The sequence below is a fragment of the Castanea sativa genome, chromosome 5, assembly GCF_040712315.1.
Source record: "Castanea sativa cultivar Marrone di Chiusa Pesio chromosome 5, ASM4071231v1".
In the NCBI taxonomy this organism is placed as follows: domain Eukaryota; kingdom Viridiplantae; phylum Streptophyta; class Magnoliopsida; order Fagales; family Fagaceae; genus Castanea; species Castanea sativa.
The window spans coordinates 11209429-11237403 of NC_134017.1; the positions used below are offsets into that span (position 1 = coordinate 11209429).

The 27975-nt window shown below is 35.3% G+C and overlaps 1 protein-coding gene and 1 pseudogene across 1 annotated transcript in view; both read left to right on the top strand.

Moving 5' to 3' along the window:
• The window catches only part of LOC142634720 (uncharacterized), a 78672-nt pseudogene extending 75003 nt beyond the window's left edge, over nucleotides 1-3669 (top strand).
• A 3928-nt stretch (nucleotides 3670-7597) lies between these two features.
• LOC142633674 (protein NO VEIN-like) overlaps nucleotides 7598-27975 on the top strand; it is a 28039-nt gene continuing 7661 nt past the window's right edge. Inside the window, exons 1-7 of the mRNA XM_075807913.1 lie at nucleotides 7598-8522; nucleotides 8621-9673; nucleotides 14044-14148; nucleotides 14459-14636; nucleotides 15403-17183; nucleotides 22019-22231; nucleotides 25028-27295. Coding sequence (XP_075664028.1) covers nucleotides 7818-8522; nucleotides 8621-9673; nucleotides 14044-14148; nucleotides 14459-14636; nucleotides 15403-17183; nucleotides 22019-22231; nucleotides 25028-27295 — 6303 coding nt within the window. The 5' untranslated portion in view covers nucleotides 7598-7817. The remainder of the gene's footprint in view (nucleotides 8523-8620; nucleotides 9674-14043; nucleotides 14149-14458; nucleotides 14637-15402; nucleotides 17184-22018; nucleotides 22232-25027; nucleotides 27296-27975) is intronic.

Consider the following 27975-nt stretch of genomic DNA (forward strand, 5'->3'; position numbering starts at 1 on the left):
TGTCTTGATCATGAAAATAGAGATTTCTAGTTGGTATGTTGGTATGTTGAAAGCTTGGACCATTGTAAGATTTATTATTCTCCTAATAATTGTCAAATGAATAATAAACTCATGACTTATATTGACATGAACTCTTAATCACGAGAAGATAATGGATACGATCATAAAACGTAGGTTGCTTTGATATATCAAGAGTGAGGTCTAAAGATACGATCAAAACCTCAGTATGTTAGGCAACCACATTTAGTGTTGATGGAACATATATTCTCAAGATGGAATTTATAGTCTCTTAACGGAGATACAAAATATTCCCTTGAGATAAATTTAATGGGTTTGGTTATTCGAGTGTTAGGCCTAACCACTTTAGTAAGAAGTTACTAAAATATATATTTATGGAATTGGATTTCATAAATATATAATGAATAACTTAAAGGATTAAACAGGGTACTGAATGAATTAAGATGTAGTAATCTTCAAAGTGACAGTCTATATTCATGACTTTGTATTATTACTAATATTTTATTGAATGGTTGCATGTACAATAAAGTCTTGGGATATAATTTCTATATAAGGCCTAGAGTGCAACTATATTTATATAGTAGTATTAAATATAGTTAATAGTAATTTTAAACTTGTCAATAGTTGACATTAAAGTCCAAGACTCATTGAAGCTTGTGTTTTATTGGTTCCTTTTGGTCCCACTTCAAGCCACACACTTAAATACAATTGGAAATACCCAAAAGGCCAGGCCAATTAGATAATCAGTTAGATACAAAGGGAGAAACATACAGAATTTTTATTAAGGAACAACACTTTTGTGAAATGGTGTATGTGTGTGAATGTATGCCACTCTCTAATTCTCTCTTGAAAAATTGATTGAGAGACCACACCTTTTGGGCGTTAGTGGAATTGGAGTGAAGATTAAAAGTGTTCCTAAGTGCTTCTGATCTTTGTTTTTGAAATTCATCGCACCAAGATACACTCTCTTGTTCTTAAATTCTGAAATTTACATAGTACATGTTATTAATTGCGAATAAAGTAGATTCGTTATTTTTCTGCTGCACATGTTTTGTATGTGATAAAAACATGTATTTTTCTATCACACCTCAGCTAAATAGGGCTGATTCTGAACCAAGTGGTGCACAAGTTATGAATCCTACAACACATACATGCTAACATACAAAGAATATACGTATTGGATAGCAGGGAACAACAAAGAACGAAACAATAAGAAAGAGGAAACAAAATAAAGTATTAGGGATCCTTAAAATAATGTAAAATGCTTCGTCATTTTCTTAATCATGTAATACATTATGCTCATTAGGACGTGTTACAAGGTCCAAATAAGTTCAAAAATCGCGAAATTAGATGGCTCTTCGGGCCTCTAAGACTTGCAATGTTTGAATCCCTTTGAATCTAAATGTGTGTTCTTTAGTGTACGGTTATGAGGATCCGGACGTTGTTTTCCCTATCTTTTCCCCCTTTTTGAATTACGGCGGGGTTTTCTCAAGTATTTTTACCTCAATTGGTTGTGGTGAATGCCCACTTCAGCTTCTTGTTGCTATCCTTTTATAGTGCTACCTTAGGATTTTTGGGGTACCATTGATTCCCTTCATTTGCTCTCACAGGTATTAGAACCAATGTTGTGTTAGCAACATTGGTGGCTGATCCCTTTCTCATTCTTTATTATTTTCTTCTTTTGAGATTTCTTCTTCAAAAGCCTCTCGTGATCTTTCCGTTACGGGGGTTCTAGAAGGTTGACCTTTGCTCTTTCCTTCTCCAAGGCTTCTAGATTCCACTTTTTGAGACCCACCTTTTGGTTGCTTTCCCTTTTGTCATGTTTTCTTAAGTGGCTGATTACTTTATGCTAAAGCTGAAAAATCCCCAGCCACCTTATTTCATGGTTCTTTTTCACAGGTTCCCTAAGGTACTAGACTCTTACTTATGAGTTGTTGGTTCCCAAGCCTTTTGATTCCACTTTCTGCATCATTGGGTGGGCGATAGGGACTCATCTGTTCTGGTTCTTTGTTTTTCTTGGCATGCTTCCCTTGAATTGTCTTAATCTCGGCTGGTTTTTGTCACATATCACGAGAATCCCAAGCTCCTAGGAATCCCCAAGTATCCCGGCCCAGTTCTTTCCCTGGGCTTCCCAACGGTTTTTCTGACCTTCGCGGGCTGGGCTTTTTCTTCCCTTTGTTTCATGAGATCCAAAGCTTATCCATGGATTTGGATTCCTCCTTATGACCCTTAATGGGTTTGGGCCTCTCCTCCCTTTTCTTTATTGAAGGCCCAAATATTTTATTTACCTATAGTTCAATCCTTTTGTGTTGTTTTGGGCCTTGGTGCAACAACGTGATTTTTAGACCTCAACAATCATATACCAATAATTTTTGGCTTTATCCATGTCGATGATGAGCAATATGTTGGATAGACAAAGTTAGTATCAATTCCTTAGGGTGTGCCTAGAACCTTGCATATTGTAACGGTAAATTGGATGGAGTCATTCAAATGGCTCATTAGCAACTTATAATAATATAGGAGAGTGGCAACTAGCAACATCTTCTATTTGCTCAAACTCACCTACTTAACTAATTGTTGAACAAATATTGATGACTTTATAAGTAGGGGTAAGGATGCCTACCAATCACCACTCTCCGACTCCACAAAAGTGCAATCTTTGTACACTGGGTACGATCTTTTTAATATATAGGGCCTACATTTGGTGATAATTTTTAATAACTTGTTTGTCTCAGTTAGGTTTGAGAAAGAAAAAGTGGAGTATAAAAGAAGACTTCAGGGGTGGTAAAACTGGTTTTGTCACATTGACATCGAAGTAGACTGAGCGGTCTCATAAAGGAAATATGTTCTTTACATGTTATGGTCCTATGTAGTTTGAGAGGTATTCATATCTAGTTTTGTGGTCAAACTTGGTTTTCCCCTCCCTTTTCATGTAATTTTTCTATGTAAGTTGTTAACCTCTTATTTTTTTAATCTATATAAGCGGTTAGATTAAAATTCTGTTAACACTGTCTTTAAGCCCATCTCAAAGTTGTCTCTAGGGCTCTAAATTGCCCTATAGCCACATTTAAAACGTGGCTAGAGTATGTCCTATAGCCACGGCTAAAAAAACGTGGCCTAAAAAAACGCGGCTATAGACCAAATCGTCGTATAGCCACGTTTTTTCGAGCTATAGCCACGTTTTAAAAACGCGGCTATAGAACCTTTTTTTTGTAGTAATACACTCTTTAAGAGTTTCTATGAACTTTTGTAGCCTACCTCTTTGTGTGGACAAAGAAGAAAGATGAACACATAGAAGAAGAAGGTGCCACTCCAGTTTCAATCCCCACTGCAAAAACTGCTCCTATTGTTGAAAAAACCTTACACTCACCATCTGTCACAAAACCTGTGAAGTGATGGGAACCAATTCCAAAGGATAAGCAGGGTGAACTTTTCAAGTGGATGTTGGAAGAGAAAAGGAAGATCAAACCAAAAGATTCTGATGGCATAGTTATGATATTTGATTATAATGACATCCCAAATCTGATGGCATAGTTATCAAATTAACTATATAAGACATTTAAGATTTTGTAAAAAGAAAAGAAGTGTATTGATGAAGAGAAAGCCATTCTCAAACAATTTATTCTAGCGAAACCTATCCCTAGTATCTAATTATTTATCACTTGTTCTCAAATTAAGAGATTACTATAAATGAATATTTTCCATCTTTTTACATGAAGTTTAGTTTATCCTTATGTCAAATCTCTTCGAAGTTCTTTAAATCATAGTTGTTCAATGCAAAGGATAATGTTGATAACAGTCAGTAAAAGATAGCAGATGACACCTTTTCTCTTTTTCATGTAACAAATATTGCATCATAAGATTTTCTGCTTTAGGTGAGGACTCAAAGGGCATATTCTCAGATAACTGAAAGATAACTGAAAATGATAATAACAATAAGCTCTCTGCTTCATTGTTTTCAATGACCTTAGGATACAATTGCTGGCCATTACCTTTATCAAATGGCCCAGCCAAGCCCATAATAGCTACTACTATTATGTTTATGTTGGTGGACTGGACTAGGATTAATTTACTATCCTCTTTCAAACCAGCTCTTGCATGGTCCCACTCGCATCAACCAGATCTAAAAGCCTTTTGAATCCTAGCTTAAAGTAAAATACTAAAATGATGTATTGCAGAGGTTATTTTTTTGTTCAAGAGATTCAAAGCCATTCATTATCCAAAATTCGACTATGCATATTTAATTAATGAATATTAATAAATTAAAAATCAAATTAAAGAATTTGTAATTTAATTAGAATTTGTTTAATATCGGATTGCTTTAACCCACAAGAGTAAAGAGTATTAGTTCTAAACTAGTTAATTTAAACTTACATGGTTTAATTACTCAAAAAAAAAAAAACTTTCAAGGTTTTTTTTTTTGAGTAAACAGTAATACTTATTAGAACACACACAAAAATATTAATACTAGTATTTTAAATTGGGTTTATAATACATTACATAACCAGAGTAAATAGTTTACTTTGCTTCTATTTCAAATTATGTTCTTCCAATAACTCAAAAAAAAAAATCTTTCAATTTTTTTTTTAATTTTGAGTTTTCACATATATCTTTTAAGAAAAGTTAAAATTAGATTTAAATTTTGCTTCTTTTTTTCCCTTTCAATATCTCTTAAAAAATTCAACCTAAATATTTTCTTTTTGTGTAGTAGTTACTAATTTATGCTATTAATATTTTATGTATAATGTATGTTGACAGCAATGGGAAGATGTTGAGCATATTTTCTCTGAAGGTAAGTTCGAAAATTTTGAGACCTGTACATAAATAGGACAGGTAGAACTAGGATTTTTTTTTTTTTTTGTGTGGCTGAAATTTGATTTAGTAGTGTTAACACATACGTCTCACTATATTGTTTGTTTTTAGCTTGAATAAAGGAAACTATTCATGTGAGTTTCTTTACTATAACATTGCCTGTTAGAAAAAGGTTGAAGCCAAGGCCAGCAAATTCATCCCCTCTAGGCTCTAACCCCATTAGTCTTTTTGGAAAGAGCACCCCACTTTTATGTTCACATCAATCTTTTTTATTTATTTATTTTTTGTATGTGTTAAGCATGTTTTAATAAAAAATGTAAAAATACAAATAGTGAACTTAAGGAAAGAGTTCAACATATTATTGGTGGGTGCTTTTAAAGTTGAGGGTGTAAATTGATAATTTTTATACATATTAGATGACTAAAATTCTTTTCTTTATTTTCTTACACTTGTGTACATTATCCTTACACATCACACATTTCATGCTTTTAAAACGTGAACATCAATAAAACAATATATGCATAACATTTTTTTTTTTTTGAGAATCAATATATGCATAACTTGAATGTTGTGTATTCCCTTATTGGGTGCTTTTAAATGTAAACAATATATGCTTTTAACACTAATTATCTTGGTGTTGGCATGTAAGTGTATTTCCTTATTTTATCCATCTTCCCCTATATATATGTGTGTGTGTTTCTTAAAAAAAAAAAAAAAAAAAACATGAATGTTGTGTGTACGCAAACAAAGTGGGCCATGGTGCCTTTTAACTTTTCAAAACTCCTCCTTCTCTCTTGTATTTTTGGTAAAAGAAGGCATATATATTAATTTAGGACATAAATTTAAATAATGCTCCTCTAGATTTTTACTACAAGTATGTAATTAAAGTGTATTATACGTAATTTAATTATGTTTTATTTTATTAAATGGACCTGTAAATTTTTAGATATGTCAACACTTACCTTTTTTTTTTTTTAAATGTAAATACTTACTTGATGTAAATATTTTTGTTTACATGAGAAATTTTTATATATTAAATAAAAATTACAACTATTCTTCATGTGTAAACAATAAATAAAAATGTAATATATATAGCTTGGCTGCCTACATTTTTATGTGTACATAATGTACAATAAAACAATATTTTTTTGCTTGTGATAAGAATAAAAAACAGTATTTTCTACTCAAAAGCACTCAATATGATGAATGTGATTTTTTTTTTGATGAAAAGATGACAACTTTATTAAGGCTGCGTTTGTTTCGACGGTAAACGGTTTCAGAAATGGTTTTCCGCGTTTTCGGGTGTTTGAGTCTTGAAAATATGGTCAAACGGAAAATATTTTCTGTTGACTGTAAAACTTAGGCCTCTGACCCGGAAATTCGTTTCCACTTGTATTTTACCTTCAATTGAATTCAGCCCTCATTTTCCCCTCGCGTTCTCGCTGCCTCAAGTCAAGCTCCAGAAACACAGCTCCAGTCAAGCAACAAACGCAGCCTCAAGCCGGTCCGATCTTCACCCCCGTTCGACGAGCACCGCCACACCCACCGCGAGATCGCGCCATTGCACCCTGGCACTGCGATCTTGCGCAGTCGCACCCCAGCACCGATCGCGATAGCGCACCCCAGCATCGCGATCGCGCCGACGCACCCAGCCCTCGCGATCGCGCCGACGCACCCAGCCCTCGCGATCGCGCCGACGCACCCAGCCCTCGCGATCGCGCCGACGCACCCCAACCCTCGCGATTGCGCCGTCGCACCCCAGGATCCTTGATCGCGCTGCCTTCGCGATCCTTGATCGCGCCTCCTCCTTCGCGATCGCGCCGCTTCTCTCGGATTTTAGGATTTTTTTTTTTTGGGTTTTGTTTTTTTTGTGATTTTATTGAGAAATGATGATAAATATTTGATTGGAAGTTGAGAAAATGTGAGCATCAAGTAAAAAATGTATTTTCTATAATATTTTCAAGATCATAACCAAACACCTGAAAATATTTTCCAAAGTATTTTTTAAAATGCCACCAAACACCTAAAAATATTTTCCTTTCCGGAAAATATTTTCTTTTCTTGAAAACATTTTCCGGAATTGCTTTACTGTCGAAACAAACGCACCCTAAGAAGAAGATAATTCAGTACATTTTGAGCCAAAACTAATTGGATAAAAGCTACAAGATAAATTTAGTACAACTTTTTCATGAATGTGATTTGATTTAATATTTAGCTACAAAATTGGTTATAATAAGACAATAATCTTAATATCTTTTTATCAGAGGTGGATTTTGACAAATTCACAATTAGATTACATCTTCTTCTTATATCCTCTATACTTACAAAATTTCTAAAAAATTAAAGATCAATAACTATGTTATCAATAAAATTTTTAAATTGCAAGTTTTTGTAATTTAAAATTATACATAAAATATAAACTTATAAATCATATAATAAATAATATTTGATTGACATAAAATTTAACACGTGTATTATAAAGAAAATATAATTCAATAATTAAAATTTTAAAATATATAGTAAGGTTTATTTTATTGATTTGTAACTAAACTTTCTCATATTTTCTGCTTGTAATGTACAATAAAACAACATTTTCTACTCAATGAATGTGATTTGATCCAATCCAATTCAAGTTAGAAGTTGAACATTGTCGTCTTATTCATATCTATTTATAAAATATATATATTTTTAATATAAAAAAAAAATGTACCTTTCCTGAAACAGAAGTTTACAATTGTCGACATTGCCGCCTCCATTCGCTCAAAATTTTTAGCGATTGAATTCAAAATTGAAAAACCTATGATGCGCTGAATTTGGGCCGTTGGATACTATAAATTCACCGACGTTTACGATTGTTCTTCGTCACCTCACTTGCCGCCTCCATCCTTTTTATAAAACTCTTTTTCATTCCAAACACCCCGTCACCCAAAAAAAAAAAAAACTCCTCACTCTCTTTCTTTCCTTTCCTTTCCTTTCCTTTCACTATTATGTACGGATACCCTTCTGGTTTCCGCCCCCCCGCTGCTGCCGGCGGCGGCGTCGTCGGCGGCTGGGGTTCCCAGCCGCTGCAGCAGCAGCAACAACAACAACAGCAGCAGCAGCCTCTTCCTCCTCCTCCTGCTGCTCCGGTAGCTCTTTTAAATAATCCCAGTTTTGCCCTCCAAAACCCGAACTATTTCCTCCAAAACCCCCAAGCTGCCTTAGTTTTCCTTCAACAACATCAACAACAACTTCTACAACAACAACAACTACAGCAACAGCAACAACAACAACAACAACAGCAACAACAGCAATTCCTCCTCCAAAACCAAAACCCTAACACCTTCCCAATCCAAAACCCTCCTCCTCCGAATACCCCTAACCTCCATATCCCCCCTCCCCAGAATCTGAATCAGAATCAGCAGTTCTCCAATTCGAAACAAACCCACCCAATCGAAAAGGTCGACCGCCAAAACATCTCCCCTCCCCAGAATCCGAAGTTACCCAATTCAAAGCAAGCCTACTCAATCGACAAGGTCGACCGCGCCGTCGCGAAGGCGAGGCGCAATATAATCGCGGCCGGAGAGAACGTGACGGCGTGGCAAGTGACTCAAGATGTTCTGCTCAACCTCAAGCTCGATTCCTGGTCCTCTCTCAACTTTCCAATGCAGAAAGTCCCCAGTCTTCACAGCCTTATGCTCCTCGAAGGGAAGGTACTATTATTATTATTAGTCTTTTACTTCAATTTTGTGTATTGGTGAAAGCAAAATTGATCCATAAAGTTGTTGTTTTTGTTGTTTGGTTTGATTAGATAAATGCATTTATCCATTGCTTTGTTGGGGTTCAAAGAATTACTTCGTTGTATGATTTGGAAGTAGCGATTTGTAAGAATGAGGGCGTAGATAGCTTTGAAAGGCTTGAATTGGGGCCATTTTTGCGACACCCGCTTGTGTTGCATTATTTTTCACTCAGTTCTGATGTCACTGAAGTTTTTAAAATAACCGGCAAGGAGGTTTGTTCGTTACTTTGGAAGTTCATGGATAAGAAGAAGAAGAGTAAGAATGATGAGGACACTGTTCAAATTGAAGAGTTTTTGGATTTTGTTGCTAAGAAGCGTTCCGTTGCCAGAAAGGAGGAACTTTGCTTACGAATTCAAAGCTTGGGGATGCATATTTCTGTTATCAGGAAAGCCATGAACTTAGAGACTGCCACTTTAAAGAAGCCTCAAGATGGTGCTAAGATGAAATCCAAGAGGCGTCGTCCTCTTTTATGGGCGTTGAAAAAGCAGCTTGATGAGCGTTTCAGTTCTATTTCTCAGCGTGTCGAATCATTCTCCTCTGTACAGAAGGTTTTTTGTGGCAAGCACACTAGATTTGGTTCATCAGGCTCTGATGAAAGCGAAAATATTGATGATGAAGATTTTGGTTCTGAAGACGAAAGGACTGAAGATGCTAACTTGCGATCGCAGAATGTTGCAAGTTCTTCTGACCGAGTCAGTAGCTGTCCATACCCGTCTGAAATTGAAGAGATGACACGGCTTGGGTTGAAAGGTGAAGCGAATGGGCACCTTGCTCCTGCTAGCCCAAGGCACAATGAGAGTTGTAGTGGATCATCAAAAAAGAAAAGGAAATATGAAAATCCAAGTTCCACCATGTCTGCACCCTCTGGACCATCTAAAAAGAAAAAAAATCCCGAAGGTGTGTCTAAGGTGGTGGTAGAACTAGATGTTGATACTGTAGACAATTCCAAGGAGATTGAGGAGGCTAACAATTGTAACGAAGCTGATCTTGCAATTGCTAATCACTGTATAAAGACATTCATTACTACCTGGAAGGAGGCGTGTCGGGATCATACTGTGCCTGAGGTATGTTAATTCTTGTTATAGATTATGATTCACACCTATCCACTGATTTTATTCTTTATCTGATGTTGAAATTTAATTTTGCTTTGTATGATTTATGTAAAGAGTATGTGTGTAAATTCATTTATTTAAAATGATTTCACAATAGTTCTCAGGGTTTATAAATTTTAGAAATCTTCTTTCATATTCTTGGAGATTTTTACCACTCAGTATCTCTTTTGTGATTTGGTTGGAATTCTAATGATTTTAATTGACAATGTAATATCTAACTGTATAGCAAATCCTGCAAATCTAATACTGGGTCATTGATATATGAAGAATATATTCGACTGGAAATTAGAGGATTTGAGTACATATCCTATTAGGACTAAAATTTTTAGTATGGCACAAAATATTGACAAAGGCTTTGACCATCCCATTATATCCTATAGGTATTGAAGATGATATAGCGGCCCTTGCTTGTTTGGGGTCGCACATGTCTCTTTTCTTTTCTTAACTTGGAAAGGGGAAAAAAAGTGAGGAGACAGAACTTAAATTAAGTACATATTTCTATCCTGTTTTGAGGTTTGAGAGGGAGTGCGCATTTGGGGTCTCCTACCTAGAGCATTTGGTGTACAAAGGTTCTGCGGAAGGTAGCATGTTTTGGGGGGACAGTGGAAAGTTTTTCCGAATTGTTGGAGTATATCGGTGACATAGTAAAAATCATATTTCTCTTGGCATTTTGCAGTGGCAATGGAACTGTTGTCTTTGGTGTTCTTAATCTGTGTTGCACCATGTGATGCTTAGGACCCATGAGGAGGTTCTGGCATGATAGAAAGACAGTTTTGTGTATCACGGGCATACTAAGGTTTGGAATTTTGTGCGTTTCTCCCTTATCTGGATGTTATGGTAATAGAAGAATAACCTCACCTTCGATTGAGTTGAGCATAATTTGAAATGGATTAAGTGTCCATTTGGGATTCCTTAAATTCATTGTGTGGACGGCAGCATGGGGAGGATTCTTACTTGTGATAACCTCATTAAGAGAGGCAACACTTTAGTAGGATGGTGTTGCATGTGCTGGTGTAGTTGGGAGATGGTGGACCACCTTTTTGATTCATTGTGCAGTTGCATATAATCTGTGGAGTTTTGTTTTTAGAGGCTTTGGGATCCATTAGGTCCTACTAGGTAAGGTGATGGATGTCATGTTTGGTTGGAGGAATTGGGTGGGTAAGCATTCTTCGGCAATTTGGAATATGGTTCGTTTGTCTTTGATATGGACTATTTGGAGGAAACATAATTGGTTTACATTTGAAGATGTGTAGTGTACAGGGAGGGTCAGTTTCTATCAATCTTTTCTAGCTCTCTATTTGATTGGTCTCGAGCATGGGGCTTAACACATTGTGATTCTATTGCGTGATGTTTTTAGACTCATTATCTTCTTGTACATAATTCTATTTTGTAATTCTTTAGGCATCTTCATGTCCTTTGCTTATGAAATAGTTTTTTCTCAACAAAAGTTTCTTATTTATTAAAAAAAAGAAGAAGTCATTGGCTTACTTGACTGAAAAAACAAGTTCGTAAAATAATTGTACTTTAAAGAAGTTGAAGGTTTTAAAATGTTGTACCTAGCCAAATTAGAAATAAGCCATCCTAAACACACGTACAGAATCTATGTTTTAAGACCATTGTATGATTGGAGGAGGGCCTTTGGCAGCCTCCATTGCCTTTTATTTTGTACGGTAAATTATAGATGCACCACCTCACCCTCCATTCCATTATTTTAGGAGATGTGCCAATTGAGCTACAGCTTATTGCCTCAGCAGCTTCCATTGTCATTTATTTTTTGATTTTGTTGCTCTTTTATATTTTGGATTGTAAAATTTTTTGGGGGATAATATGTACTTCTCCTTTATAATTTTTCCAGGTTCTATTATTAATATTTCTGTTACTTAAAAAAAGAAAAAGAATTATGAGAAAAAAGAAGCACTTGCCATGAAATCTTATATCTTATATTACATGCCTTGAGACTTTATTGTGAAATTTAACTGATTTTTTTTTCAACGTTGGTTGATTTTTTGTGGTCATAGAAGTCAGTAAAATTTTTGGATTTTTGTGATCTTTTGATGTTGCAGAAGTTTAGGAGGATATATGAAATTTAGGAACTGTAAGTGAAATTCAGTCTTCTATGTTCATCAAGTTATTGATGGATAATTTCCAAGTTATCTCTTGATGCCCAAAACTTATCTTATAAAACAGTTGCCTACAAACTTCAGCAATAGGTAGTTGCTGGTTGGTTGTTAAGTAGAGAAAGGAAACAATGAGGATATATGAAAACTTTACCTATAAAAAAAAGAGGATATCTGAACTCTAGTAACTATTATGTTATATATCTCTCCTACTATGTTCTGCAGTACTAACTAGTTCAAAGGAATCAATGTAACAAATGATCAAGCCATTGCGAGATAATTTCCGAGTGATCTTTTATTTCCTGGAACTTTGCTTATGAAACAGTTGCTTACTAACTCCAACAACAGGTGGTTGGTTGTTAAAAGGAAAGAAAGGAAAAGGTGTGGATATATGATACTAGGAACTATTAAGTGTTCTGCAGTACTTACTAGTTCAAAGGAATCAAAGTAAAAAATTGTCAACCATTGTGGAATAATTTCCAAAATATCTCTTGATTCCCAGAACTTTACTTATGAAACAGTTGCTTACAAACTTCAACAGTTTTTTAAGGCCACTCTTTTAGTGTTCTGCTATCTTCTTCATGTTTTGCATAATATTATGTTTGATTCACTGCAAGAGAAAAGAAAATAAGTTATTTTTTTATTTATTTTTAAAATTAAAAAAAAAAATCCTTTTTTTTATAAGTAAGAAAGATGTATATTTGGGTGACTCCTTAAGACTATGAATAGACTTTACTTATCAAAAAAAGAAAGAAAGATGTATATTCAAAAAGCTACCTCATGCAAAAAGGGCATAAGGTAGGCCAAAGATTACAGAAAGGAAAAAGAACAAACAAAGAAAAAGCTAATTACAAAGGAGAGAACTAAGGGAGAGAATCGCTAGAGGTGAGTCCAAAAGCCCTAGACTAGTCAAAAATGGAACCACCAAAAGAAGCAAGCAGGTCATTGGAGCTTTCCATGTTTTGTTTCATAAAAAAAAAATCCCTTTTCAAAAGTTTTGTTTGTTGATGGGGAGAAGAAATAAATTGTGAGGAACACATCATCATTCTCTTCTAGTGCCTCCCCAAAAACTATGCGAGATATGGATAGATGATTATAGTCTGATGTAGTATAGTCCTTTGGTTTTGAGACTGGGGTTTAGACTCAATATTTTAGATTCTGAAGTTTTATGAAGTTGTGGAATTGAAAAATGACAAGAAAAGAAAGTAGCAGAGGTGTTGTCCAGGGGCTGTAAACATACTAGAATGATAGATTGAATTTTTGGGGTTGTCGATGCTCATTGATGATAAGTTGTGCTGACAGTTTTGGCTTGAAAGTGTCTGGTTTTGGTTCAGAAAATCAATGGAGAAATTCAAGAATAATGAGATAATTAGGCAGTCTTACCAATTCTTCTAGACTCACCTAGGCATCTTCGTTGAAAACACCAAAAAGTGCTAATTGAGTCACAAGGCTCTTAGCAACTCACCTAGAAGAATTTTAGTGGAGTCTCGTGGTTAAAGGAAATCATAATATGCTGAATTTTATTAATCAAAGTTCTCTCTCGAATTGTTTACAGGCCCACAAAGTTCACTTATTTTGTAATAAATTCTAAACATAACCTAAAAAAGCATTAAAACTGCTACTAAGACAAGGAAATGACTAAACAAGACTCAAAATATAACTAGTAAAAGTCAATTTAACAACAATAAAATGAAACTAGACTAATAAGTCATAACTAAGTAACTTATAACAAAATTGTAAAATTACTAAATTACCTTATAATTAGAATTTTCTGACATGTTGGATCTGTCAGTGTCTATCATGCTGGCTTTATAAATATTCAAGATTGCCTTCAGCATCATAGTTGTAAAGAAGAAAGAGACCAAACTTCTTTCTCTCTCTCCCTCTCCCTCCCTCCCTCCCTTTTCTGTTTAACCATAGAAATATGTGTTTGTGTGTGTGTGTGTATGTAATTGCGTTCCTCCTCTTTTGTTTTGTTTTGCTTTTTTTTTTTTTTTTTAAATTGTAGTTTTCCTGGTAGTATGTGGAGGAAAAGAAGTGCAATAGATTGAAGAACTTACACTTTGATTTTCAATTATGCCTTCAGTTCTATTTCTTGTGACAATGCTATGTTTCTATTCAGGGGCTGGTCTAGTTGGTTCTTGTTTATTGTGCTTACAAAAATGGGATGCAATTTTTAGCTGATATCTCATAATACTCTTGTAGGTTTTCGAGAGGATGCTTCAGTTTTATAACGTAAAAGCTCGACGGAGGAAGAAAATCAAATTGATGTTTTCATCATTTCCATTTGTTGGATTACTAAATGTTGCTGTAAGTTGGTTGTGTTGAATTTTAGTATTAAACTTTATTACATGTAATAACTGAATAATAGAATCTACTCATGAAATATTTTAACTAATTCCTATTTTTTTGTTATATAAAGTAATCTTATAAGTTACTTCAGATGGTATAAGTGCTACTTAATGTATCTTGTGTCTGTTCGAGTTGAGTGTCCTCATTTTTTAATTGTTGTCTATGTTTTATATTTGCATATACATAGTGACTCACCTCTGCAATCCTTGTTGTGATGCTTCTATAGGAGATCACACAGTCTGATTAAGTTGCTTTTTATATATTGCAGGTATCATCTATCAAATCTGGAATGTGGGACAGCATTTACGATACCTTCCTAGCAATTAGTCAACAGGAATTAACTAACTCACATATGCAAAATCAATCTGACTATGAGATCATAGATGTTGAACCAAGTGTTAAGGATGCACCAGTCATCACTGAGCATAGTGTTGAGCTTACACACAGTGAGTAGTGTTTACTTCTTAAAATAGGCTTTGCTGATAATAGTTCAATTATGGTTTGCCTATTCCCTTATTTCTCTTATCTTGTGTTATCTGTCTTTTTTTTTTTATTTTTTTTGGGACCCCTTTTTCTTTTTGGGTTGGGGGGGGGGGATTTCATAATTTTTTTAATTTACAACTGGAGTGTAAATTGGTTGAAAATTAAACATCCCTCCTTTCTCAACCTATGACTTGGTTATGCATTTTGACATCATCTTGAATTCTAAATCTTGCTGATATTTTGTAAAATTTTGCTCACTAGACTCTTGTCATAATGCCACGATTGTAATGTGCATGCCTTGAAATTCTAGGGAGATTAGATTGTAATGTGCATGCCTTGAAATTCTAGGGAGATTATGTGGGACTTTGATATTTGTTTTTGGATAAGTGGATTTTGATATTTGTTAATGGAAAAGGCCTATTTTCATTTGTTTAGCTGGTCATACTTTGGTGTGATTTACTTGAAAAGTGAATTAGGGAACCGGAAGGGGTAGCACAATCATTTGGGGACCTCACCTTATGAAGTGGTGATCACTAGTTTGAATCACACGCTTTCCTCCTCTGTTGGAGTCCAAAACTTGTATAAGAAAAAAGTTAATTGGGGAAGGTGTCAATATGTTGTGACACTTTTTTGAGTTTCCCGACTTATTATCCCATCATTCCTAATATTTTTTCCTTATAAATTTCTTTACTTTAATTGTGATGTGTAATTACCAATTTGATCTCACAGGTGTATCTGTTGAAGACATTATCAGGAAAGCTGCAATGTATTTTGAGCTTGACAACAGAATCCATAGTCGTGGTAAATCAGTTCTAGAAAAGAGAATTAACATCTTAAGGGAGCTCTATAATTGTGAGTTTTGGCTAGCAGAGCAATTTTGCGTCAAGACATTTAAGTCACTTGGTTTTGGGGAGTTTTTAATGTTCCTAGAAAAACATGCCTCCCTCCTACCTGATGAAATACACAAGTTCTTAACAGGTGACATATGTGAAAAGTCCCCTTTGGAGGTTTGCATGCTTCAGCATCAATTGTTTGTTTTAGTATCACAAGCTCTCAATGGCTGCGTAGGGGAGAAAGAAATAGCAACCAAGCAAATGATTTCTTCATTGCTTAGGAGGCAATTCCCATTGATCAGTTTCAAAATTTCGGAAAATGGTTCTGTGTCGGACTTCCTAGATATTTTGGGGAAGCATAAGAATAATGTAATTTCTAAAGGAGTCCTATTTTCTGTAACATTATTTGAAATGTGTAATGTTGGAGAATCAACAGCCCATAATGGAAGTGAATCATTGGAAACCACGAAGGTGAGAATCGACATCAGCCAGAAAGGAGCCTTGGAATCTCTTACATCCAAGGATGCAGTTGAGGCCTTACTTAGGGCACCGCTGATGTCTGATCTAAACACATGGGCACATTGGGACCTGGTATTTGCTCCCTCACTTGGTCCTCTTGTGCCATGGTTGTTGAATGAAGTCAACACGAAAGAATTATTGTGTTTAGTGACAAAAGATGGCAAGGTCATGCGCATTGATCATTTGGCTACTGTGGACTCATTCTTGGAAGCTGCACTTCAAGGATCTCCTTTTCAAACAGCTGTGCAGCTGTTATCTTTGTTCTCATTAGTTGGGGGAGAAAAATATGTTCCCTTGTCCCTTTTAAAATGTCATGCACGTCGTGCATTTGAAGTCATTTTGAAGAATTCTCTTGAGAGTGGAGAAGTAAACGACAATCGGAACTCTCTCATGCAAGGAAACACTTCATATATGCAGAAAATAGTTGATGAGGCTGATACTCATGCTGGAAGTTTTAGTAGTGAGTTACACAAAAGTTTATGCAATATGAATAAAGCAGTGCCTGTTGTATCAAGATTTTTCCTTGATTGTCTTGGCTATTTACCCACAGAGTTTTGTGGTTTCGCTGCTGATGTGTTGCTTTCTGGAATGCGATCTGTCATCAAAGATGCTAATTCAGCCATTTTGTGTGAGTGCAACCGAAGGGAAGAGCGTGTCATGCTTCATGAAGTTGGATTGTCTCTTGGTATAGTGGAGTGGATTGATGATTACCATTCATTTTGTTCTGCTGATGCTAATAATTTTTTCCCATTTGGAGCTTCATGCTTGGAAGCTGCTGGGCCTGAGAAAAGCATTGGCCTTAAGAATATGCAAGATTTCTCAAGTAAGTCTTCCACTTCCAAAGTAAAATTGGATGTACCTCTTGTGGCAGATGGGCAGATTGAAGAACATACTGGAGTTTGTCAATCAATCAATGGGGCATTAGTTTTTGATGATAGAATTAGCAGTGGTTGCTTGCAACATTTAGCTGAACTTAATGAAGATAAGAATGCAGCCCTGGTCATTGAATCTATCAGGCGGGACGAATTTGGCCTTGATCCAAGTCTTTCAAACACTGAAATTAGCATGTTGAAGAAGCAGCATGCTCGCCTGGGGAGAGCACTTCATTGTCTCTCACAAGAATTATATTCTCAGGATTCACATTTTCTTCTTGAGCTGGTAAGATCATCTTCTTTGTTTCTCTCATTGAGAGTAGTAGTGTAGTACTTCATATGTGAGTAACGTGATTGATAAATTACTAGTTGTCCCAAAAGCTTGAGCTTTTGAGAGAATCGGTAATATAACATGGTATCAAAGTAGGAGATTTGAGTTCAATCCTTGTCTTAACTCTACCTCCTATTTAAAATGTTAAAAATTCCATGTGTTAGGCCTCACTTATTAACTAGGAGTTTAGGCCCACACTTGAAGGGGAGTGTTAGAAATATGGTTAAATGATTAAATTCATCATTCCTTAACAACTTAAGCTTTTGGGACACTAGGTAATTTAACAATGGTGAACCAATATAGATTTGTGAAGTTGGTTTTCAATGCATCCTATATTCTGTAAGGATTTTATGTCATTTTTTTTGATAAGTAAGAATGATATATATATGAAAGGTTACTCTATCCCTGAAAAAACACAGAGCAACCTAGGAGATACAAGAAGAAGAGAACAAAGAGAAACAAAGACAACAAGTAAATTACAAAAGGAAAAGGGAGCAAAGAAAAGAAGGGAGGGAATCACTAGACGTGAGTCCCCACGCGCGAGACTAATCAAAAAGAGTTCCACTAAAAAAAACAAGCAATTGATCACTAGAGCTATCCAAATCCTCAAAAGTCCTCCGGTTTCGCTCCTTCCAAATACACCAAAGGATGCACAGCGGGACTAAATTCCAGATCTAAGATGAATGTTTCCCCAACCAATTCCACCAACCAAAAAGCAATTCAGAAATCAATCTAGGCATAACCCAGGCCAAGCCAAAAGTTATAAAAACAAAGTTCCATAACCGGTAGGCCATTTCACAATGAAGAAGAAGGTGATCTACCGTCTCTCCACAATGACGGTACATAATGCACCAATTCACAAAATTCAATCTCCTTAATCTCAGATTGTCTCCCGTTAGGATCTTATTCCAAGCTACACACCAAATAAAAAAAGAAACTCGCCTTGGGGCCTTAACTCTCCAAATAGCTTTCCAAGGAAAGATAGTTGAAGGAGAATTTCTTAATTTGTTATAGTACGAACGGATGTCAAAAGCTCCATTAGGCTTCAATTTCCATCTCATTCGATCTCCAACATCCATAGGAGGGGTTATAGCACCCAACATACGAAGAAACCGCGGCCCTTCATCCATCTCCCAATCATTAAAAAATCTACTAAACCGAACATTCCATAATCTTCTATCCTCCGCCCCCTGCCTATGCAAAGAAGTTTCAACAGAACCCTCCTTCACAATGGCAATGCCATACAGCCTTGGAAAAGCCAATTGAAAAGGTTGATCCCCATGCCATCCATCCTGCCAAAACCTCACCCTATTCCCCACTCCAACCACAAACTGACAAAATGATATTTGGAGTACAAAACAAACCATCATCCATATTTAGAGTACCAAAAACTATAACTGACATGCTGATGAACTCTAGCTGAAGTGGCACCTCCTCCCTAATTAAGACCAAGGTGGGGGGTGAGTTTGTGGGTTCATGACCCATCGCATGTGGAAGTACTAATACAAAAAATTGGTGTCACAAATCAACCATCTAATATCCATCCCAAATAAACTACATTCAATATTATTTAGTTGTGACAATATCTCCGTCATCGACATCACCATTCATGAAAAGAGCTGTCTCCTTTTTTTTTTTTTAATATATGAAAAGTGATCTTATTAAAGAAAGTAGTAAAATTCAAATAGGGATTGTCCTGGAGCTACTCTTGAAAGAATTAAAATCTTAAAACCAAAAGATCTAAAATATTAAAGAAAGATGTAGCTTGTACGTAGTCTAAAATAGTCACCCAGTCATAAAAAGATCAAAAAAGGAGTACTTAAGTGTTTCTTAATGCTATCGAATGTCCTACTATTCCTCTCTCCTTATTGTTCACGTTACACATAGAGGAATTCCTATTTTTTATACACTTTTGATTACAAAACCTCCCGTGTTAACATTCAAGCAACTGGATCACCTTCTTTGGCATTTTCCATAAGACACCAATAGTAAGAACGCAAACAGTCAATATTTTTACCATTGAATAAGGAGTTAAGACTTAAAAAATGATCAGTTGCTTATTTACTGTTGTTTTGTATAGAATACCAGTCAACAATTAATAGGTTTCTATTATGAATAATCTTAAAATCTTTCCTTCTGAGGCACCTAGTTACATCAAATACTATTCCAAGGAAATTTCACAAAAGTTCAACCCTTGTAATGTCACATAAGAATCAGATGGACCACTAATTTTCAGAACCCAGCTACACTTCAATATATTCTATCCTCAACAGCTCAACTACACTAGAAGGGAAGTTAGAAGAAAATAAATTTGTATGCATCCATGACTGATACAAACTAACGTTTGCTCAAATGACCTTTTGATGTTGGACAAATTGGGGGAATTTGTCTACATGTAGTTGTGGTGGGTTAAGGTTTAGTAGGATTTGTGGAAATAGGACCTATAGTTGTTAAAGACAGGTTTATGGGGTTGTGTTAGGATTTAAATGTGGTTTGATGAGTTATTTGGTGACTATTTGATAGAAGAAAGTATGTGGACTCCTAATTTGACTAGTAAACTTAACCTAATAAAATACTAACTTGGACCCAAAGAAAATAAAACCTAATATACTTGGGATCTCCTAGAAGATATTAGACCTAACCAAATTACAAAAATACCCTTAAGTCGTAGGATTGTAGAAATTATAGATTTGCCCCTGAACATAAAATGGACAAGGTTTTCCTCCAAACCAATTTGAAATGTGAGCGGTTTCTTTCACTGCCACGTATTGGGTTGGAGGAAGTTTCCTCTGGTTTGGAGGTCAACCTTTCCATATAAAATTGCCCATAACTAATAAAATAAACACCCCCCCCAAAAAAACCTGTTTTTACCTGAACAGACTCGTATTCACATGTGGAACTAATAATATTATTCTTCAATAGGGAATGGAATTTTATTGGGACTGCACTTCTATTTTAATGAAATTTTTATTTACCTATCAAAAATAAAATTCTTGAATAGGGGAATTTCCAAAATATTAGAAAATCCATCTTCCATGGCCGCATCACCTTTAACCTGATACTAACTTGAACAAAGGAGTAAATATTGAACAAAGCCAAGTCCGCTTAGATTTTGCAATGATTGACTCATCAGCAAATTCCAAATGGTAGATCACCATAACCTCTCCTCCCTCAACCTAAAAGCCAGTTAAATAGCCAACACCAACATTTTTGTGTAGCATTATGCTAAAAAGTTCCATAACCAATATGAAGAGGAGAGAAGATGATATATCCCCTTGTCTCTATACTCTTTGAACCTCCAAGGAATATGGCCTGCCATTTATTAAAAAAAGAAAAGGAAAAAAAAAAAAGAATTGTGAATCACAAGGCCAAATCCATTTCCTCCACTTTTCACCAAAACCAAACCTGCGCATCAAGTGCGTTAGAAAAAAAAATCCTTTTTAATATGGGCTTATGCCTTTTTTTTAATTTTTATTTTAAATTGGTTGCACATGCACCTATTGAGTTTTAAACCCTGTGATGACTTCACCTTTTACCTATTCTTGTGAGAGGAGTTAGTGCCATTTGAGTTCGAGCTCAATATCTAAATTAAATCCTCTAGGAACACCGCTTTGAAGCCTGCGATCAAGTCATTTGTACACAACATGCTGAATTATGACTTGGAAAACATATTGAGGTACTTTAGGAAAATTGACCTCCCTACTGAAGCAGCCATAAAATTGGTAAGAGGCTTTCTTTATGCATCTGTCCACCCATCAAATACAAAGCTCGCTCCTTTGCTTCAAGGCCCCTTCGTAAAAAAACTCTCAATTTGTTCTATTTGGAAGAGTTATTTTCAAAGCAGTGTAACTCAGAGGAGCAAAACCCACAATCATATTATTAGCTGATTTGGTGTAAGAGTTAATATGATATGGGTTTCTATGAAAGTGGAATGGAAAGTCACCAGGATAGAACTTACATCCTAGCAATTTGAATTTTTCAATGCTCTCAGGAACCAACATTGTGAAGCTTGGACTTGCCCCTGAGCTGAATTGGCTCCCAAGTAGGTGATGTGACTTGTTTAGGCTTCTTTCTCTGTTCAGCCTCTTCTTTCATCCTTTGTATCTTTCAAAGATGCTTTGGTGACACTTTAGGACATGGTTTTATCCCTACTTACTAATTTTTTAGCAAATAACCCTTCAAACGACAATAGAATCTTTAAAGTACATTGACAATAACTGCAACTAAAGTTTGTGTTTCCACCCCCTTCACCCAAATTTTCCAATTTAGAGACATAATTCCAAAGAAGAGAACAATGAGCCACTTGCATAAGATGAACTCACTCTCCAAAGGCATTAACCTATAGCAGTATTATCTTATACTTAAATAATTCAGCTAAAATCAACAAAATAACTAATGGGGGAAATCACACCAACCTCTTCCCTTGAGTATCAGGAAATGACAATTTCCCTACTTCACATTGTATTATGATAATATGGTTGAACCATTGTGACTTCTGGTTGTATGGTTTTTTATTCTCACTTGCTATTCTTTTTACTGTTTTATGATTTTGTAAAAAGCTAAGAGTAACCCAGATGGTTGGCCGTATCTAGTTTATCATTTGACTTAATGTCATCTGTACCATTCTTACTTTATTGTACATCCTGATACAGACTGCAACCCCAATTGTATGGAATCTCTTTTGGTTTGATTTTGAAGATAAATTTCATTAAAGGTAATAGGCACAAAATAGGTTGCTTAGAAGCCTTTTTTTTAATAAACGAATATATTTATTGTACATTTTGCTTCAGGTTCAAAATGCTGATGATAATATTTATCTGGAAAATGTGGAACCAACTCTGACATTCATTCTTCAAGACTCTGGCATTATTGTCCTAAATAATGAGCAAGGCTTTTCAGCTCAAAACATCAGAGCACTTTGTGATGTTGGAAATTCAACAAAGAAAGGATCCGATGCTGGGTATATAGGGAAGAAGGGCATTGGTTTCAAATCGGTCTTCCGGGTATGTTTGGAGAAAACTATTATCACACACACACACACACACACACACACATATATTATTGGGACAAGTATTAAGAAATTTATTGAAAAAAATGATAGAGGGCTTTGGCCAAGTACTTGGGTTGTCATCATTCTTTGTTTTTTTATTATTTTAAAATTTTCTATTTTTTTCTTCAATTTTAAATGGTTTTATTTATTTTGTGTTTACTTTAGAATATTTGTTTTAAAGAAAGTCATAGAATCGAGAAGCTCAACTTAACTGAACCTAAGGCTTAATCCTGAAAGTATCATGATATCATATGTTTTAAAGTTACAGAAGCTTTGATTTCTTGGCTATTTGTTGCTAAGTGAACCATCTAGACCTCATAGTATTGTTCAATGTTTTCTCAGATAAATCTCTATCTGATTTGGGTGCTTGTATTCTTTTCTTGAAAGTTGCTGTGCTATTTTACTTATAAGTTTTGTTTAAAGATTTCATGCTTTTGAAGGAGTCTTTTCTGGTCAAGCTCCATCAATTCACTGGATTATTATGTTGCTCTGGATTAGAATCCTCTAGAATACCCTAAAGGACCTTATTTCTCCTTTATTTCCCATTTATTTTGTGCATTTTCTTACTGTATGATTCATTATGTTATTTTGGGATATATACTTGGTTTGGATCATGATCAATCAAACTGTCGATATTCAAGTATCACAAGCACCACAAAGCTTTATACTGGTTTTTGGATTCATTAACCCAGGGTTATTAACAATGTTTTTGATACATATATGGGTAAATGGCAAAGTACAACCCTATAGTTTGGGGTTGTTTGGATTTTACACCTTGAAGTTTGAGAAACTTGATTTTACACTCCGAAGTTTAGTTCCGTTAGCAAAATCACACCCTCAGTTAATTTTGCAGTTAAGTGACACCTCGTCATGCTGACATGTTTTTTTTTTTTTTGCCAAATTAGCTCAGAGCCCTTTTTCCCAAAACCCACAACATAAACCAGATTTTAATGAGACACTGTTTCACAGCTATTCTCAAACTTAAAACCCCACAAACACCTCATTCCCAAATCCGTTTTTTAAAATTTTTGGCAACATAGTAATTTTTTTTCACTAAGCGCGCCTTTGATCACAGATAAGTACTATGTTCTCAACTTTACTTTTCTTTCTTCCAATTTTTGTTTTCATTAACAATATCATCTTTTTAATCCTAACCCCATTCCAACCTCCAGATCTTACTTTTTTTCCCCCCCTATATTCCTCCTATTCATGCTGTCCTTTTCTTCTTTCTTCTTAGTTCAATTTTTTTCCCCTGAATTCTATTGATTTATCGTTTGTTATTTTAATTTCCTTTGATTTTGGGTTTTTTATTTTTATTTTTTATTTTATTTAATTTATAATCCTGGGTATCTGCTGGTTGTTTTGAAGATCATAACTTTTTGGTTGTTGAATGCTCCAAACTGGTCTGAGTGAGCCATGCCAACTGTTTGACTAATCTGCCTATCTTTTGTCTTTCTAAGAAATGAATTTGTTACTGTCACTTGATTAACCAAAAAAAAAAAAAAACTAATGGATTTGGGAATGTGGTGTTCATGGGGTTTTTCTTTTCTCTCTTTTTGTTGTACTTTTTAATATGCTTTGTGCTCTACTTTGCATTTAGCTGCTTTTATATACATCCTTCTTACTTATCAAATAAGAAAGAAAAAAAATCTGCAGTTAATTTGTGTTATGAGTTTTGGGCAAAATGACTCTGTTTAAGCTAACGGATTTGGGAATGAGGTGTTCATGGGGTTTTGCTTTTCTCTCTTTTTTTGTACTTTTTAACATGCTTTGTGCTCTACTTTGCATTTAGCAGTTTTTATATACATCTTTCTTACTTATCAAAAAAAAATCTGCAATTAATTTGTGTTATGAGTTTTGGGCAAAATGACTCTGTTTAAGGGCTGATTTGGCACCCAAAAAAAAAATATCAACGTGATGAAGTGTGACTTAACACCCAAAATTAACCGAGGGTGTGACTTTGCTAACGGAACCAAACTTTGGGGTATAAAATCAAGTTTTTCAAACTTCAAGTGTAAAATCCAAGCAACACCAAACTTCAGAGGTGGACTTTGCAATTTACCTTGCATATAATTTAAACATTGGCTAAAGGTTATGCTTCTCAAACTCTAGGAGTGAATACTAACAATTGCAATAAGTTCAGAAACCAATTATTAAATCTGGTATATTATGCTTTAGAAGCAGATGATATAATCTATTGTTGACATTCATCTCCAATATAATCAATCTTTTGTTGACTTTATTCATCTGTCACATGCATTCATAAGCTTTATTGTGGTTATTGGGCGTTTTACATTGGTTAAAATGTAATTGACAGAATTTAATCTTTTGCTTAAGAATTAGTTTTTTGCTTGGGGTTATGACTTAATATTTTTTTTGATAAGTTAGGGTTATGACTTAATATTCCAGGAGTGGACATGAAAAATTGAATGAAGTTTAGAAGAAGATGATTATTATGGATGTTTAAAGGCTATGTCCCACAAAGAATATAAACATGATTTGAATAATGTTCAGATGTTTTTCATTTTTAGCAAGTGTGTCAAAGTCTGTGTTTAACTCACTCTACTTTTGTTAGACAATTGTAATTGTAGTGAAAAGTGTTATGGTGTGAATCCTGGCATAGAGTTTGAATGTGGTATCCTCACATAGAAACCTGGGTTACTTTCTGACTGAATTTTTTTTTTTATCAAACTAATGGTTATAAACTATAAATAATCAACATTCATCAATTTGGATGTTCTTTATGCAGGTTACAGATACTCCAGAGATTCATTCTAATGGGTTTCATGTCAAATTTGATATAAGTGAGGGTCAGATTGGTTTTGTTTTGCCTACAATAGTACTGCCTTGTGATATTGACTTGTTCAGTAGGCTGGCATCTAGTGACACTGATCATTTAGATGATCAGTGCTGGAACACTTGCATTGTACTTCCTTTCAGATCAAGATTTTTGGACAGTACTGTCGTGAACAGCATTATCACCATGTTTTCAGATCTTCACCCATCTTTATTGCTTTTTCTTCACCGGCTTAAGTGCATTAAGTTTAGAAACTTGCTCAATGATTCACTTATTGTGATGAGAAAAGAAATTGTGGGAAATGGCATCATAAGGGTTTCACATGGAAAAGAGAAAATGACATGGTTTGTAGCGTCAAAGAAGTTGTGGACAGATGTCATTCGTCGTGATGTGCAAACGACAGAGATCTCTATAGCATTAACATTGCAGGAATCAATTGACGGGGATTACACTCCACTTCTAGACCAGTGGCCTGTTTTTGCATTTCTTCCTTTAAGGACTTATGGTCTGAAATTTATTCTTCAAGGTGATTTTGTTCTTCCATCATCTAGAGAGGAAGTGGATGGAGATAGTCCCTGGAATCAGTGGTTATTGTCTGAGTTTCCTAGTTTGTTTGTTGATGCTGAGAGATCCTTTTGCGCTCTTCCGTGTTTTAGAGAGAATCCCGGAAAGGCTGTATCTGCTTTCATGAGCTTTGTTCCGCTTGTTGGGGAAGTTCATGGCTTCTTTTCAAGTCTTCCCCGGTTGATTATTTCAAAATTACGTATGACAAACTGCTTACTTCTGGAAGGAGGAAACAACAGATGGGCTCCTCCTTGCAAGGTTCTAAGAGGTTGGAATGAACAGGCTCGCATTCTTCTTCCTGATAGTATGCTTAGTGAGCACCTTGGCCTTGGATTCTTGGATAGAAATATACAAATTTCTGATTCATTAGCAAGGGCACTGGGTATTGAGGAATATGGTCCTAAAATTCTACTACAATTTATACGCTCTCTGAGTCATGTGGAGAATGGCATCAACTCCATGGGCCTGTATTGGTTGTCTTCTTGGCTAAATGCACTTTATACAATGTCATTCCATTCATCTAGACAAACTTTGTTTAATTCTGATGCAGAAATTGATCTCACAGAGAACCTTAAAAAAATACCATTTATTCCTCTTTCAGATGGTACATACAGTTCAGTGAATGAAGGTACAATCTGGTTACAATCTGATGCTTTAAGCGCAGGGTTTGATGGCAGGCATGGACTTGAAGCTTTCCCAAATTTATTTGCTAAACTTCGAACTGTGAATCCTGCCCTCCTTTCTGCATCAACTGTTGATACCTCATGCTTGGATGTGAGTCTAGTAGGCAATCTGACCAACTTGCTTCATAGAATTGGTGTCCAGTGGTTGTCTGCTCATGAAATTGTGAAGGTGCACATCTTGCCAGCTGTATCTGATGACAGAATTACAAATAGGGACAAGAATTTGATGACAGAGTATGTTTGCTTTGTAATGATCCACCTACAGTCTAGCTGCCCTGATTGTCATGTTGAAAGGGAGTACATAATCTCCCAATTACGAAATAAAGCTTTCATTTTAACAAATCAGGGCTTTCAACGACTTGTTGAGGTGCCAATTCATTTTAGTAAAGAATATGGAAATCCAGTCAATGTGAATATGTTGATTAATGTTGTAGATATGAAATGGCATGAAGTTGACATCACTTATTTGAGGCATCCAGTTACTGAATCACTCTCATGTGGACTGGAAAAATGGAGGGAATTTTTCCAGGAATTAGGTGTTGTGGATTTTGTGCAAATTAATCAAGTTGATAAGACTGTTTCTGATATATCTCATATCATTTTTAAGGATCTCATGTGGGAAAGAGATCTGATTTCCCCTGAATCAATTGCCAAAGACTGGGAATCTCATGAATTGGTCCACTTAATATCTGTGTTGTCCAAAAATTGCATGCAGCAAAGTTGTATATATCTGTTAGAGATTTTTGATACACTGTGGGATAGTTGTTTTAGTGACAAAGTGATGGGTTACTGCAATATTAACTCTGGCGGAGATAGCAAACCCTTCAAGTCTTCTTTTATGAGCAGCATTAGTGATGTCCAGTGGGTAGTATCTGGCATGGATGATGAGCTTCACTATCCCAAAGATTTATTTTACGATTGTGAAGCAGTACGCTCAATTCTTGGTGCTTCTGCTCCATATGCTGTTCCGAAGGTTTGTATGATACACACCAGATATAATCTTTTGCACTTCTCATCTTTTTTTTTTACTTTGATGTAATCTTTTATCAATTCTGATTCCTTTGTGATGGGAGCATATTTAGTTGTCATTTATATTCTTTACAAATTCTCTTCTTTTTATGCATGAAATATTGTGAAAGGTGCAATGTATTTGTTAGCCTTTTGGTTTGGATGAATATCGTTTATTATGGAGACAGCCTTTGAATTGGTTTAACTATCATGAGTACTTCCACTATGATGTTAAGAACTAGAATGTGATGCAAACATATTGAGGGTTGCTACAATTATCAGAAAGGTCATTCTGCACGATGAGATTGAGAGCCGTATTGAGCAGACAGCTCTTGCTTTAGGAGCATCTCTCTCTCTCTCTTACACACACTCACACACACACATTTGTTTCTTTACGCTTGCTTTGCCAAAGTATTGTACATCGAGTGAGAAAGGGTGTGAAGCTCAATTTGCTACATCAACCAATGCAATTTTTTTTTGGGGGTTACTTCTTAGTTTTATGAAAAATATGGAACAGATTAGAAATTTTGTTACAGAAAAGAAGAAAAAAGATGAAAGATTGTTGGAGATCAAGTTTTGGTTAGAAAATAATGTTATATGAAATAAGCTTTCATCACAAAGTTCGCACTTGTATGCAAGAAGAAA